Raw genomic sequence first — 13,365 nt, forward strand, 5'->3', positions numbered from 1 at the left:
TTGCTTCCGAGTTACAGTATCTCGCCACCACTGATTTTCCATATGGTTACTTCATATAGTTCGTTTAATGAGATTCCTCTACGGGGGAAGCACTGCACTGGGCCTGGGCTCTAGTGACTCTCCTGATGGATTGCTGGGCGAAGCCTCTGCTCGTTAGGACTTTGATTGGAATGTGGTTTTAATTATCTAAATAGCTTGTGATTATTTTTCATAACTACGCTAAGAATGCAGTGTTGGGTATCTTCTTGAAAACCTTAAGCAAGTGTAAAGAGGGGTCTAGCCGCTAGTTAGGCTTACATTTGATTTTAAAAAAATAAAATCAGATTTCTTCCTATGTATAAGCAACAGTAAGAACATTTGGACAACGCTTTTATTCATTATTTGCTTATTCTTCTGACATCAAACTTGTTGGGACGAATCCTTCCCATGCTGCGTAGCCTTTCTTTTTGTGTCTTGTCAGAGATAAGGTGATTGTGTGGAAAAACAATGATGATAGGGATCTGTAATTACTTGTGACTGATGAGCATATCTGACATTGTTTCCTGGTATCCACTGATACTTCTAGGAGGTAAGAAGAAAACAGACAATTTCCTCTGCCGGCACAGTATATATTTTATGTTCAAGATGTTGCTTGCTGTGAGGTTTTGGGCAGGATTGCTATACCGCAGCGTGAAAATATTAGTGAAAACAATGCATGTCTGGGGACCAGGCTGTTAAATGTTTCTGTCTTTCAAGTTGGTACAGTAGGAGTAGAGAGAAAATGAGTCCTGGGAGACAGAGAGCTCTTTCAGATGTCAGTCCTCCAATTAACTCTGTAAGGGCAAATCAGAGCATCTTTGAGTAAAGGCCATCTATCTTTTCCTCCTAATACGAGTGACGGCAATATAATCCTCTTTCTGGGAGGAGTTTGTTGTCTCGATTCAAAAGTACTGGTATATGCAAAATCAGAACTGGGCCCTTTAGCAGATTTAATTATTTTAAGCTGAGCATTTATAGGTGAGGTTTTAAAGTTTGTGAGATGTTTTAAAAATGGTGGACTAGCCTAAATAAGGCTGAGGTCTTGGAGCTCAAATAGCTACAAGCTTCCAGATCTACCACTAACCGTCAGAACTACCTCTATCTGAATGGCTTAAATGAAATACTCTGCTCCGGAGGGTAAGAGGATAACGTTTAGTTAAACTGCACTTTATTTGGTGCTTCACAAAATGAGCAGTTGTAGGACAATCATTAAAATCATAGGCTATAAGTTACTGTCCTTTGAAGTAAATTATATGTTGCAAGATACGTGGGTCTTTGTCTTTTATCACACCAAATGGAATGTGTCTGAGCAGCTAGAGTTATTTGTAGGTTGTCCCTTATTTTGCTAGGCCTCCTGCTTTTAAATAAAATGTTTGGACTTAATAAAGAATAAAAACTTTTACATCTGTGTTGGTTTTACACTTCTGTTGATGTGTATTTTCTGGCTAAGTACTGACTACAATGCAGCTCCTGATGAAATCAACCAATTAAGCAATTAGGGATTGTCTCCTTCCTCTCCTCCTCACAATCCTCTTCAGCAGTTGCCTCTTTTGTTCAAACACAACTGGAGGTCAGGTCATGTGAAGAAACCCCACGATCAGTTAAATGGTCAAGACCCAGGAAAGCCTGGAGCACTGAAGCCTGTAGCGTTCCTCCTCCGTTTGGAACAAATTATTCATCCCAGCTCCAAACCTCAATGGGGGTGAATATAAATTGGTTTTTTTTTATTTAGCCTTAACTTAGTGTTTGCCGCCCTACCTGTGCTCTGAGTACTTGCTGTAAGTGTGAGCCCTGCAGGTTGCCAAATGACCACTCGGAATGCTCTGCCTTCTGTTCCTGTCCTAGTTTTATTGTTAGCCATCCCGGATTAGAAGGTGAACGCTGTGTCAAACATGAGGTGGGGAAACCTGGAGAGCAGGGAGGGGAGTCTGTCTGGAGAACAGCAATGCATGTATCTCGTGGTAAAAAGGCATAAGAGGATCTGAAATTGCCAGGCTTTGGTGAAAAACTGGATAGTTAAAAAGGAGGTTATATTCTATAAGCAAGATTAAAGGAAATTAAATTGGAGGATTAAGGCTCAGGTTCTGCATTCTCATTTTCTGTTTCAATTCACAAACGCCTTCTAAAACCCCACGGCTGATGTGATTATTCTTTAAATAATTAAAAAAGTAGGAGGTAGGTTTTCTTTTCTGTAATCTGTGGTTCTAAGCTTTACCGTAGGAACGGTTTCTCTTGTGAAACAACGTTGGGTGTTGTGGAGACCTGCTATTAGAGATGTTGATTATCTTCACTCATTTACCTCCCTTTACTGAGCTGGTCTATGAACACCTTTAAATGTACACCCTGAACTGTTTTCATAAATTATAATTACCTGTTAGGAACCCCAAATCCTGATCCTATCGAGTCAGTGACAAAACAGCTTGCTTCTGGTAATACATGAAAATGTCCACAACAGCCTCAAGGACTTTGGGGCAGTGGGTGGTACTTCCCCTGTTTCTCAGTAGTTCTAAACTGGCAACTTTTTTGGTTAACAGTAACATTATGGACATCGTTTATTAGAACATAATTTTTTTGAAAGACAGCATCTGGGGCCAGTGTGGGCATGGGAGTGATTCTTCAGTAAATCATCTTGCTTTTGATGTTCTCTATAATGTGAAGGAGAATGGAGGAGGAGCCCGTTGGGTGAGGATGCAGCAGGAGGAGGAGACTACTTTTGTGTAGAATATTTGCAATATTCTAAAATCAGAATAGTTTCTTTTCTTAGCAAAAACTGTATACTAAAGGTATTTCCTTGTTCTCCTAACTGCTCTCTCTCCTGGGCAGCTATCAGAAGCCAAAACTTCTGGAGCTTTGAACACTTTTTTTAAAAAAAATATTATAAATAAACTATACACAGACTTTTGGGAATTATGCTTTGGAGCTTAGGAAAGGTTCTCCTGAGTAGGAGGGAAAAGGCTGAGCGAGTCTGCTGCAGGAATGCATTGATAAGAAATGTTGGGCTTCTGTTTCATTCCAGTATGATAGATTTCAAAGTTAAAAGACAATGTGATACTCAAGTAGGGAGTGGTCTCCTTTACAGAAAAATCCTGCTCTAGTTTAAGCTTGGACAAAATCAGAATCGCCTGCTTTTGCTCGTTATTCTCTGTAAGGCACAGATCACGGAATAAAAGAACCCCAGACTAACTGCAGAACCAAACAACTTCTTTTGCATCACTGTGTGCTACTTTGTAGTTCAATGTGAATTAGACGCTCTTCCAATTGTGTAAAGCATGTGTGTTTAAATGCCTTTTCAGGAGGTATTTCGCTGCTTATGGGATAACGAATCATCAGTGGAATAGTCTAAATATATGTTGCATTACTTTTTGTTTAGTTATCCTTTTCTAAGTGCTTGGGGAAGCCATGCCAGCCTTTTAGGCTTAATTTTGTAATCTGCTCACTTTCCTAATGCTCTGCAGCTCTACGCTCCTACGGCCTCAGTGGATCACAGTCCTTCATTGCATAGTGGGTAGAAACACAGACTGAGCAAGACCCTGAGTTACCTTAGAGGGTGTATTGAGGCAGGTATGGTCAGCGCTTAGGATGCCTGATACATAAGCAGCAGCTCTAGCAAGTTCACACGATCCATTTAATGCCTTAATTCTTTAGAAGCTATTGCTATTAGCAGACTTCATAGGTAGACAGCGCTCGGTTTTGTTGGTTTGTAGCGTTCTTTTCCAAATGCATTATTTAAAAGGTCATTTTCCAAGGTTGCTAGGTCCAAAATGACCACTCTTGGCAGCAGCTCCAACTGTCTGTTCATTTCATTAATTTTCTTGCTGAATCATGGATTAGTTCTGTAAAATACATGTATTAAATTAATTCTTCAGTAGAAAAAGCAGAGACTGCTCATAAAAAGGAATTTAAGCCCTTCAGATTTCATTCGGCAGATGCTTTTAATGGTCTTTAATTTCTTGTTTCCCCAGGTGGGGTTTCTGTTATTTAAATGTGTAGTGTCTTTAGCCTATGCAAGGAAGAAAGACTTGACATTCCAGGCATGCCTACAAGTCCTCTTGGTCTCGGTAGATTCCTTGATTAAATACCGAAGGAGTGGACGATAAGGAGAAGAACTGTAGGTCCCTTTCAGACCTTAAAATGACAGTTTGGTTGTCTTCCTTCTCCTACAGTGGAATAGAGAGTCCTGCCAACTACAGTGATCCACGTCCTCAAGCAAGGACTTGAGAACATCACCCTTCATAGGGGCAGCCCACAAACGTGTGAGCTAGGTAGGACTTTTTTGAATGGTTCTTAGGCTGAACTGTTTTAAAAATGAGATTTTTTTACTAGTACCTTTAATAGGACCCAGAAAGGCAGCGTCTTAACCAGCAAATACTATCAGCCACAAGATGGCACTTTTGCTTCATGTAATGACTAAGCCTCAATCACTTAGCAGGCTGGTCAAAAAAACAAAAAAAGAAACAAACCAACCCAGCTTTAACCTACAGAAGAAAAGCAAGCTTATTCTTGTGAACAGCAATTTAAAGTCAGTAGTTAAACATTAAATGGATTCCTTTCAACCTCGCCTTTTTCTAAAGCAGAAACTTTCTTTCTGCCTTAAACGGTATCCCAAGATGCTGACTTAATGTCAAAGTCTCTTTACGCTTAACATCCAACTCTTTGATGCTTCCACGAACAGTTCCAAATTATCTGAGATAGATTTAATAGGGCAAAATGCATGTAAATACTCAACTGTTCTATGGATGTACTATTTTTATCCACCATTTCCTTTCTGAAAAGTTTTATGGAAGGTTTAAGTTTATATTTGATTGTCCTGCGTGTTCTTTTCTAGTCATTTCACATTAAGTTTTTGCAAAATGAAATTGCTTGGATTTTTTTTTTCCTCACAGTGTAAATCTAATTCAGTTTTCCTGAATGCTGGGGCATCACTTGCTTTCTTTTGTGACTCACTTCTGGAGTGTGTGAACCTGATTCATTGTAAGAAAAATGTTCGTCTCCTTAAAAGTTGACTCAAACCTCTCCTTTTGGCTAAACCTCTGTACTGTGGAAAGTGAACATTTGCTTTTCCTGCTGCCTGTAATCAAGCCGATCCCTGGCCAAACTGCTGGGGGAAGGGAGGAACTACTAGAATGGCAGGAGGAAGACAAGGATTTGGGCAGCAAAGCTAACCTGGTTTTGGCAAAAGGACAACAAACTAGATTTGAGTGACTTTTTGCTATTGCTTAAAGTAATTGAGGCCTGTCCAGGAATTTTTGACTGAGATGCAGCAGAGCAGAGGGATGAGACTCCAGCCAGCTTTCTGGCTACCTAATGTATTTGGACCCTTGTGTGAAAGCATGAGGAGTCAAAGCTGGTGCGCTGAGCTGCTGATGGAAAGTTCTCCATTGCAGTGTTAGCCCACACTTTTGTTGTATTCTGGACTATCTAAAAATTGTTCATCGCTGAAGCAAGGAAGAGCAGAACTCTGGTGGTGGAAAATCTGTTTCGAAGGTCAGTCTCAACCTTTCACATGGAATGGGCACGTTTGGTTTAAGCTACATGGCACAAAAAAGCTCAAGCCTTTACTTAGGATGTGACTAATGAAACCAGTATATAGCCATGGCTCTAACCTGTGGGTGGTCTAGAAAAGACGAGAATGTAGGAAGGAGCAGAGTTGTAACATCATGTTGCTGGAGAAGACAAAATCGTGAATAAAATCTGTCAAATGATGCTTCAATTAAATTTATTTGTACACCTAATGCCTGATAGGTTTCTGTTCCAGTGGGCAAGAAAGGTATGCCTCCAGTTGCAGTTGTTTTGCTTCTGCTTAATGTTGGAAAAACTGCTTTATTAATGAGGATTGTAGATTAGTTCACCTGCTCTTCAGTGATTGCATTGCTCTGTGCTTTCTGAAATTGCTTTCAGAGCTATAGCAGTTCAACCAGACTTTCCCATTAATACTTTATTAGGAGAAGCTACTTCTGTTATAAATGCCTGAAATTTGCTTTTCTGTCTGCTAGTATGCGTACCACATGCATGGAAGACTTTGGAAAGAGTTTTTTCAGCCTTCTCTGCAGTAGCTGTTGGGTTAAGATGTGGTGGTGGTGTTGTTTTGAATAGTAGTTCTTATCATCCAGTAGGGATCACACCTTAATTGTACTCTTTTTTTTTTTTTTTTCCCCTTTCTTCCCCTCCCATGGGGAGGGATATGTCACATACTTCTGGGAAATGCTTCTCGACACGGTTCCTCTTTTTTAAAATGAACATTTCTATTGCTACTTCCAATGTCTGAAGTCAGGATTAGTATTTACCCAAAGGGAATTTACCAGGCTGTTGCTTCTCCTGCCTTTTGTTGAAGACAGCTGAGCTCTGTAGCTTGTGTGGTAGCATCCAGGATTACAGGACAAACCGTAGATTTAGGACAGAATGAACAACAAAAAGCTTCCAGGCAGAACTAAGTCATTCAACTATATTGAGGAAGTTCCTTTTTATGAGGAAGGAGTACTGTAATGGGACTGCATTCAAGATCAAAGTTTGCCTATGAACGCTAAGAGGCTTTGTGAAAGTCATGTAATTACAGCAGTTCAGACATATAAAACTATGCACCCGTCGTTTGAGCCTGCTGATGTTTGTCAGACGCGTGACCGTGCTGCTCAGACGTTCGCTCCCACAGAGCTCTGCTGGGCAGACCTGTGGGTCCTGGCTGGCTCTGGCTGTGCTTGGCTCCTCTCATCTCCCCTCCCGGGTGCTGGGTCTGTGGGTATACAACCACAGAATCATTCAGGTTGGAAAAGACCTCTAGGATCATCAAGTCCAACCGCCAACCCAACACCCCCAGGCCTTGTAAACCATGCCCTAAAGTGCCATGTCTATATGGTTTTTGAACCCCCCCCCCCAGGGACGGTGACTCCCCCACCTCTCTGGGCAGCCTGTGTCAGTGCATGGCCACTGTGTCAGTAAAAAAGTATACAGTATGTCACCATGCAACTTGTGCACACGCAAAACCATGCACATCATGAAATATTGCTGAAAAGCCTTAAAAGAAGGCTTGAACACCGCTGTATCTGTCAAATATGAATCTTGATCATGAGGCAAGGAAAATCCTCTCATCCCACAGGAGCTGCCGCCTCTGGGACGCAGGTAACGGCCTCACCCGTAACCTGCACGACTTGCCATGGTGTGTGAAAAAGCTCCCTAGAGGTTCCTCTGCCCACATTCCCCGGGGAAGCCTCTCCTGCTCCGGCCCCGGCTGACGGGGGCGGGTCGGGGGGCCTGGGGCAGGGTCGCCCGCCGCTCCCCGCGCAGGTAGGGAACCCCCGGGGCGGGCGAGCGCCGCCGCTCCGAGGCCGGAGCCGACGGGAGGGCATCGCCCCCCGAGGCCCCGTCCCGCCCCGCCGCGGGGGTCAGCCCGGGGGGCCCCCGCCCGGCCGGCCGCCGCCGCGCCCCTCGGGGAAAGCGCGCTCCCCGCTTTACGGCTGCTGAAAACCTCCCTCGGCGGGCGCGGGGCGGCCGTACGGCGCCGGGGGCGGCCGGGGCGGGCAGGTAACGGCGCGGCGGGCGGGGGGAGGAGGGAGGCGGGAGGGACTGCAGCGCGGCGGGTTGGGGGGGGGGTGCCCGGACCCCCGGTACCGCCGTCCCCCTCACCCCCGGGCGGGAGGCCGGCCCGGCTGTCAGCTCGCCTCACGCCAGCGCCGCGGGGTGGGTGCGTGCGTGCGTGCGTGTGGGGAAACTTTGTCCAAGCAAGGCGCTTTTGTGGGTGGTTTTGTCTCTAAAAGTAACGCTTTTCTCTTTATTGTTTCGGTTAAAAAAAAAAAACAAACAAACCAAACAGTAGTGGCGAGCCCGGCCGGGTGGGTGCCCGCCCACGAGGTGTGCGGGGTCCGCGCTAATCGCTGCGGGTGATGAGGGGAGCGCCGAGACACCCCCCCCCCCCGCGGGCCCGCGGAGGCTGCGGCGGGACAGGTATATCTGCCTTGCAGAGGTGCCCGACCGGCTGCCTTCTCCCGCGCTTTGGGTTTGGTTTTACATTCCTCTGAGTTACGGTGTGGACTTACTCCCGAGTCTTTAATTATTTGTTTTCGCTTGGCTGTTTAGAGAAATTGACGCAAGCGTTGCCTCAGCGGGGTTTAGAAACTGAATTGTCGCGCGTTACCTCCATAAAGCTTTTAAACGTTAAAAGAAACCCCAAAACACACTGTTAAGTCACATCTCGAAAACTTCCCGGAAAGCATCAAAACAGCGAAGCGGGTGAAAACAGGTTGTGTGAAAGGGCCGCGGGCGGCCGCGGCGGTCTCGGGGGAGGCGGGCACTGGCCCGGCGCGGGACCCGCGGCGCCCGCAGCTCCTCGGCCGCGGCGGCCCCCTGAGCCGGCGCGGCCCCCTGAGCCGGCGCGGCCCCCTGAGCCGGCGCGGCCCCCTGAGCCGGCGCGGCCCCCTGAGCCGGCGCGGCCCCCTGAGGCGGCGCGGCCCCCTGAGGCGGCGCGGCCCCCTGAGGCGGCGCGGCCCCCTGAGCCGGCGCGGCCCCCTGAGCCGGCGCGGCCCCCTGAGCCGGCGCGGCCCCCTGAGCCGGCGCGGCCCCCTGAGCCGGCGCGGCCCCCTGAGGCGGCGCGGCCCCCTGAGGCGGCGCGGCCCCCTGAGGCGGCGCGGCCCCCTGAGGCGGCGCGGCCCCCTGAGGCGGCGCGGCCCCCTGAGCCGGCGCGGCCCCCTGAGCCGGCGCGGCCCCCTGAGCCGGCGCGGCCCCCTGAGCCGGCGCGGCCCCCTGAGCCGGCGCGGCCCCCGCGCCGGGCTTCAGATCTGCTCTGTAAAGGCTGTGGAGTCAACCCTTGCGAACAGTGCCGAGGCGTCCTGCTGACTTCAGCTGAAGTTTACGGCGTTGTTGCTGAGTCATCTGGACAGAAACAGGCAGGGAAGAAATAAAGAATTTAGGTTTTTACCCTGATAGGAGCAGCCCGTTTCATGTTGGTTTATTTATTACTTGGTACGTATTTCTTGCGTTTACAGGCAAATTTATTTGTTCAGTGGTTAGCATGTGGAAAGCATTAGAGGGCTGAAACCGTAGCGATGCCAGAGTCGTGTGTATCAAGCTATGCTATATGTATTTATAGAATCTTAATCTAAAGAGCTCTCGTATGAGTCCCAGAGCATCCGTAATCCCACATTGATCTCCAGTATTGACAAAAGACTAAAGAGTATCTTCTGAATTTCGGTCTTGTACCTTCCTAGTAGGTACCTTAATTGTATGATAATCTACCATGAAGTTAATCACCTGAAGCAAGCCAAAGAATGACCTTTTATAGCTGACCTTTTGCAGTAATTTTTTTTTCAGCTGGAATTTTTTATTTAAAAGCTGTAGAGCTATACACGCGCTTTCTTAAAACAGAAAAAAATCCTGCAGAAAACCATTTTTCTCCAAGTTCCATCAAGTTTTTCCTGTTTTAGGTATCTGTCTAAACTTTGCAGTTTTCTTTCGCATCCTTAAAGTAAAACCAGTTTTACGTTGTTGGAGATGTTAACTGAGACAATATTAACCAGCCGAATTGCTCAATAATGAAGCAATACTTCTGTTTGTGCTAATGGGAGGCACTTTTGTTTGCTTTGAAGGGTTGGGTTTGGGTTGCTTATCTAAAGTAGAAAAAGAGAAATAAGTAATAAAAAATGTCAGAATTGGCTAAATCAATAGAAAAAATGCCCGTGGCTCATAGGAGCGTCACAGGCTGCGGGTTCTTTGTGGTAGGAGCTCCCAGTAATCACACTGAATCATGTGGGTTCCTGCTCTGTTAATCTTTGTCGCTGAAGTCTTAACTTGTCACTTAGGGTGGTACATACCTGCATTATTTTTCCCCCTTTCCTAAATAACCTCAGGGTATGAATACAAACTAAACAAAAACAGACCTTTAAAGGTCCCCTTTAATAAAGAAATTTATTTCAGAAGAGTAGTTCTTAGTGACGCACATGTAACCCTCCAGGGAACGTGTGCTGTAGATCCTCATTATGATTAGTCTGTCAGACGGAGATCTTCTGGATCCTCAAACGTTTTCACTGGCTCTGAAGCTCCTACTCTAAATGTACTTTCGTTGGCCGAGATAGTGTTCCCGCAGTACAATGCGTTTCTGTGGATAGCATCAGTGTGTAGGCTGTTGTGTGTGGGGTTTTATCTTTTTAATTATTTTCCTCCACTCTGACATTTGCTGTGGTGTTTAAGTACGTGCATACATAAATATACATATATTTATAAATGAGTTTTAGGAGTATGCAATATGATGGGAGGAAATCATTGACAGATGGCTCTGAACTGGTGATGAGATGTTGCACTGGGGTCCTGTAAGTTGCCTTCCTGTGCAGAGGAGTCTTTGGTTGGCTGATTTGTAAAACAAGGGTCACAATGCGTTTGTGAAGATAGCTGTAACTAATCCAGCTGTGAAATACAAGCATTGTCTCCTGCTGTGAGATGCAGAACAGATACCGAATGTCTGTTTTTGTGGAGGGGCACAGTTGTTTCTTTTTCCTGCCATGTGGAGATAGAGTGGTGCCATTCTCCTTTTCGCTGGGGTTTGACTTGTGTGTTTGATCTGTCAGAAGTAGCTTTTTGGGACTATTTCCTTGATTCCTTGCTTTGTCTCAGCATAAACTGGTAACAGGTGTTAGGAATGACATTCATATTTATTCTAATTCTCTATGCCAGAACCTTCTACTAGGTGGTCGTGTACAGAGGGGACCTACTCTGTTTTTATCTTCTCCTGTAGGTAATTGGCAGTCCGGCAACCACTGGGTCAGTGTGTGGATTGCCAGTAGCAGGAATTGCGGGACAGTTCTGTGTTGGTGTGTGGAAACGGAGTTTTATGGCTATAAAAATTAGCTCAAGCACTTCCATGGAAAGTGCAACACAGCTTGGTTCACGAGACAGCTGTGTTGGCTACCCGTTTCTGCAGCAAAACAGCTTTGTTGATATTTGTATTTTTGTTTGGGTCTACTGTATTATAAAGATTGAAACTTACCTATGTGTTCTTTTGGTTACCAAACAAACTTCTGTGAATCAAAATCTTCTAGGCATGATGCCTCTCCTCTCCCTCTGCCCACTTATACTTCTCTTCCAAAAGCTTGGGCAAGATTGCTAGAGCAGTAAAGTAAGTGCTTGTTTTTGTTCCTGACGTCTGTGGTTGCGTGTCATCTCTGTGTGTGGTTGGGGGCTGTGTGTGTTTTTTGATTTTTGAGTGTTGGGTTTTGAGGTTTTTGTGTTGTAGTTTGGGTTGTTTTTTTTAAAGTCAGTGCTGGTTTTAGATTTCCAGAGTGTGTCACCATAAAAACTCACATCAACACAGCTATAGTATTTAACAGCAGAAAAAACCCTGATTCCCCCTGCTTCCACTGTGCACTTAAATGGTGGAGTGAAGTGAGGAGAAGAAACATTTTCCTCTCTCCTGTTTTTTCCGCTAATTTTCTTAAGATTTTCGTGTTCCTTAACTGCATTGCTGAAGTGGTTGAGAGTTGAAATTTGACGTGGAAATTGCCTCCTTTGAGAAGTAACTCAGTGTTCTGACTGAGTTATGATCAGTTGGAAACAATGCACTCTCTTCTTGGAGCCTTAGCAACATGTGCATTAAAGCACTCTTGTTTCTTCTCAAATATGCATCTCCAGATTCTGTCAGCTGTGTGTGCTTGGTTAACATCACTGTGCAGGGGAGTAGAAAAGGTCATAGTTTGTTCTGCAGTAACTATATGGTTCTTATAAATCAAAAATCAAGTACAGCTCTTACAGCCCAGGCCGAGTGAAGAAGAGCAGTTGTTTTCTATCAGCCGTCTACTAGCCACGGGATCTGTTGGTCAGTTGGAATCTGTCTGGGGAAAAAAAGTTAGGACTTGAACATCTGAAAATGCAGTCAAGAAATAATCAAAGGGTCATGAATGCTGTTTTTTCTGGTTTCTTCTTCCAACGTACCTGCAGTTCTGTGCAAATAGCTGAGAAGCACAGGGTGCCTACAGGAGTGCAGTAAAAGTGAGATTTCGCTATTACTTATTATTGATCTGTTACCTGTGTTGAAGATCGATACCGTGACTTTGTTGATGCTGGTGGTTGACCTCAGTAAGCCTTGACTTTTAACTTGGACTGGTTAACTCTAAACTCCCAATACTAGCAAGTGCAGCATTCCTCCTTTATACAGAGCCAAAGGACTCAGCTGTCATACAATTCTTCTGTAGTTTCAGCTTGCAAATCAGTGGGAAATGCTGCCCAAATGTGCACGTGGGGAGGGGGAACGTGAGAGTCAAACAGGAGGTTGTTGGTTAGGATCATTGGGTCTGTTCCCTTGTTCTCTCTTGACTGTTGTTTTTGAGCTTCTCAGTTAACTACTTTCCATGTAAATATAGATTAATTTATGGGAAATCTTGAGGAGAGTGTTGACTGTGATCCAAGCCCTATGTGACTGAGCAGAAAATGTACAGCATCTTTGTATTTGACATTAATGAGATCACTCCAAGAATCATCTGTGAAGTTTAGGTGTTCATACTTCAAGGAGGATGTTAAAGTCAAAGAGAATTCAGAGAAGAACTGTAAGAATGACTAAGGGTTGAAAATAGCTCCTGAGGGAGAGATTCCAAGAGCTTAATATGTTAAATATTATCAAAGAGAAAGGCAAAGAGGGACTTGATTGCAGCGTTTCAGTGTGTGCGTTGTGAACAGGAATCCTATGATGAAGCAGAAAATGACGGTATAACAAGATTCATTGTCTAAAATGAGCCATATGCATTTGCAGTACAATGAGAAATGCATCTTCAGCAATGAGGGTAATTTACTGCAGGTTGTGGAAGGATATTCATCAAAGGAGAAACTTAATTTAAATTGATATTTTTGCTTTAAGATGTATCTAAATAGAAATTAGTTGAGGGCCTGTGTCCATGTTTTATAGAAGTCAGAGTAGATGAGCATAGTATTGTTCCTCTGTCTAAACGCATGAATTTGCATAAAAAGAAAATAATAAAATATAGTTCTGTCAGCCAGGTTACCGTTGAAATTAGAAGAGAGCTCATAGTTAACTCAAGACTTTTCAGGTGTCTAAAATGCTTGCAAACAATGAACTTCAAAATAAGTTCTGTACTGAAGCCTGAGGACTGCTAAGTCATGTTGGTAACAGATTGGAAAGGGTGACGGAAAGATACGGTTCCACTCCATTTCTGTGTGAGGTCTTGGCTGTTGTGTGTAAATGCTAGATGAACATGTCAGTTGCTAAGATTCCTTGCAAGTTTTCATGAAAGTACTGTGGAAATAAAGATTCAAGTCCAGAGTCTGAAAGAAAGGTGAAATCAAGAAAAATAATGAAGAAATCCTGCTGTCATGGAGTAACTTACATAGAAGAGAGCACTCGGGCTGCTGTAGAAAACT

The 13,365-nt window shown here is 44.7% G+C and overlaps 2 protein-coding genes across 4 annotated transcripts in view; both read left to right on the top strand.

The window, feature by feature from the left end:
* Positions 1-7,241: 7,241 nt before the first annotated feature.
* Positions 7,242-13,365, top strand: part of NAALADL2 (N-acetylated alpha-linked acidic dipeptidase like 2) — a 502,547-nt gene continuing 496,423 nt past the window's right edge. For 2 of the 3 annotated variants that reach the window (XM_064458019.1, XM_064458018.1), the window contains exon 1: positions 7,355-7,533. The gene's annotated coding sequence lies outside the window, so the exon portion shown is untranslated. Of the gene's footprint in view, positions 7,297-7,354; positions 7,534-13,365 lie in introns of those variants that run through there. The other variant, XM_064458021.1, reaches the window with a different exon arrangement.
* Positions 7,893-8,906, top strand: LOC135314220 (uncharacterized). Its single transcript, XM_064455887.1, has 2 exons — positions 7,893-7,953; positions 8,194-8,906. Exons 1-2 carry the CDS (start codon positions 7,893-7,895, stop codon positions 8,904-8,906), a joined length of 774 nt encoding a protein of 257 aa, XP_064311957.1.

The sequence above is a fragment of the Phalacrocorax carbo genome, chromosome 7 (assembly GCF_963921805.1).
Source record: "Phalacrocorax carbo chromosome 7, bPhaCar2.1, whole genome shotgun sequence".
NCBI classification, from domain to species: Eukaryota; Metazoa; Chordata; class Aves; order Suliformes; family Phalacrocoracidae; genus Phalacrocorax; species Phalacrocorax carbo.

Bases quoted from the DNA above. Each gene is read 5' to 3' on its own strand.
- LOC135314220 (XM_064455887.1), top strand. From the start codon at position 7,893: ATGAGGGGAGCGCCGAGACACCCCCCCCCCCCGCGGGCCCGCGGAGGC. The intron at 7,954-8,193 runs GTATATCTGCCT...CACACTGTTAAG, and splicing joins CGGAGGCTGCGGCGGGACAG to TCACATCTCGAAAACTTCCC.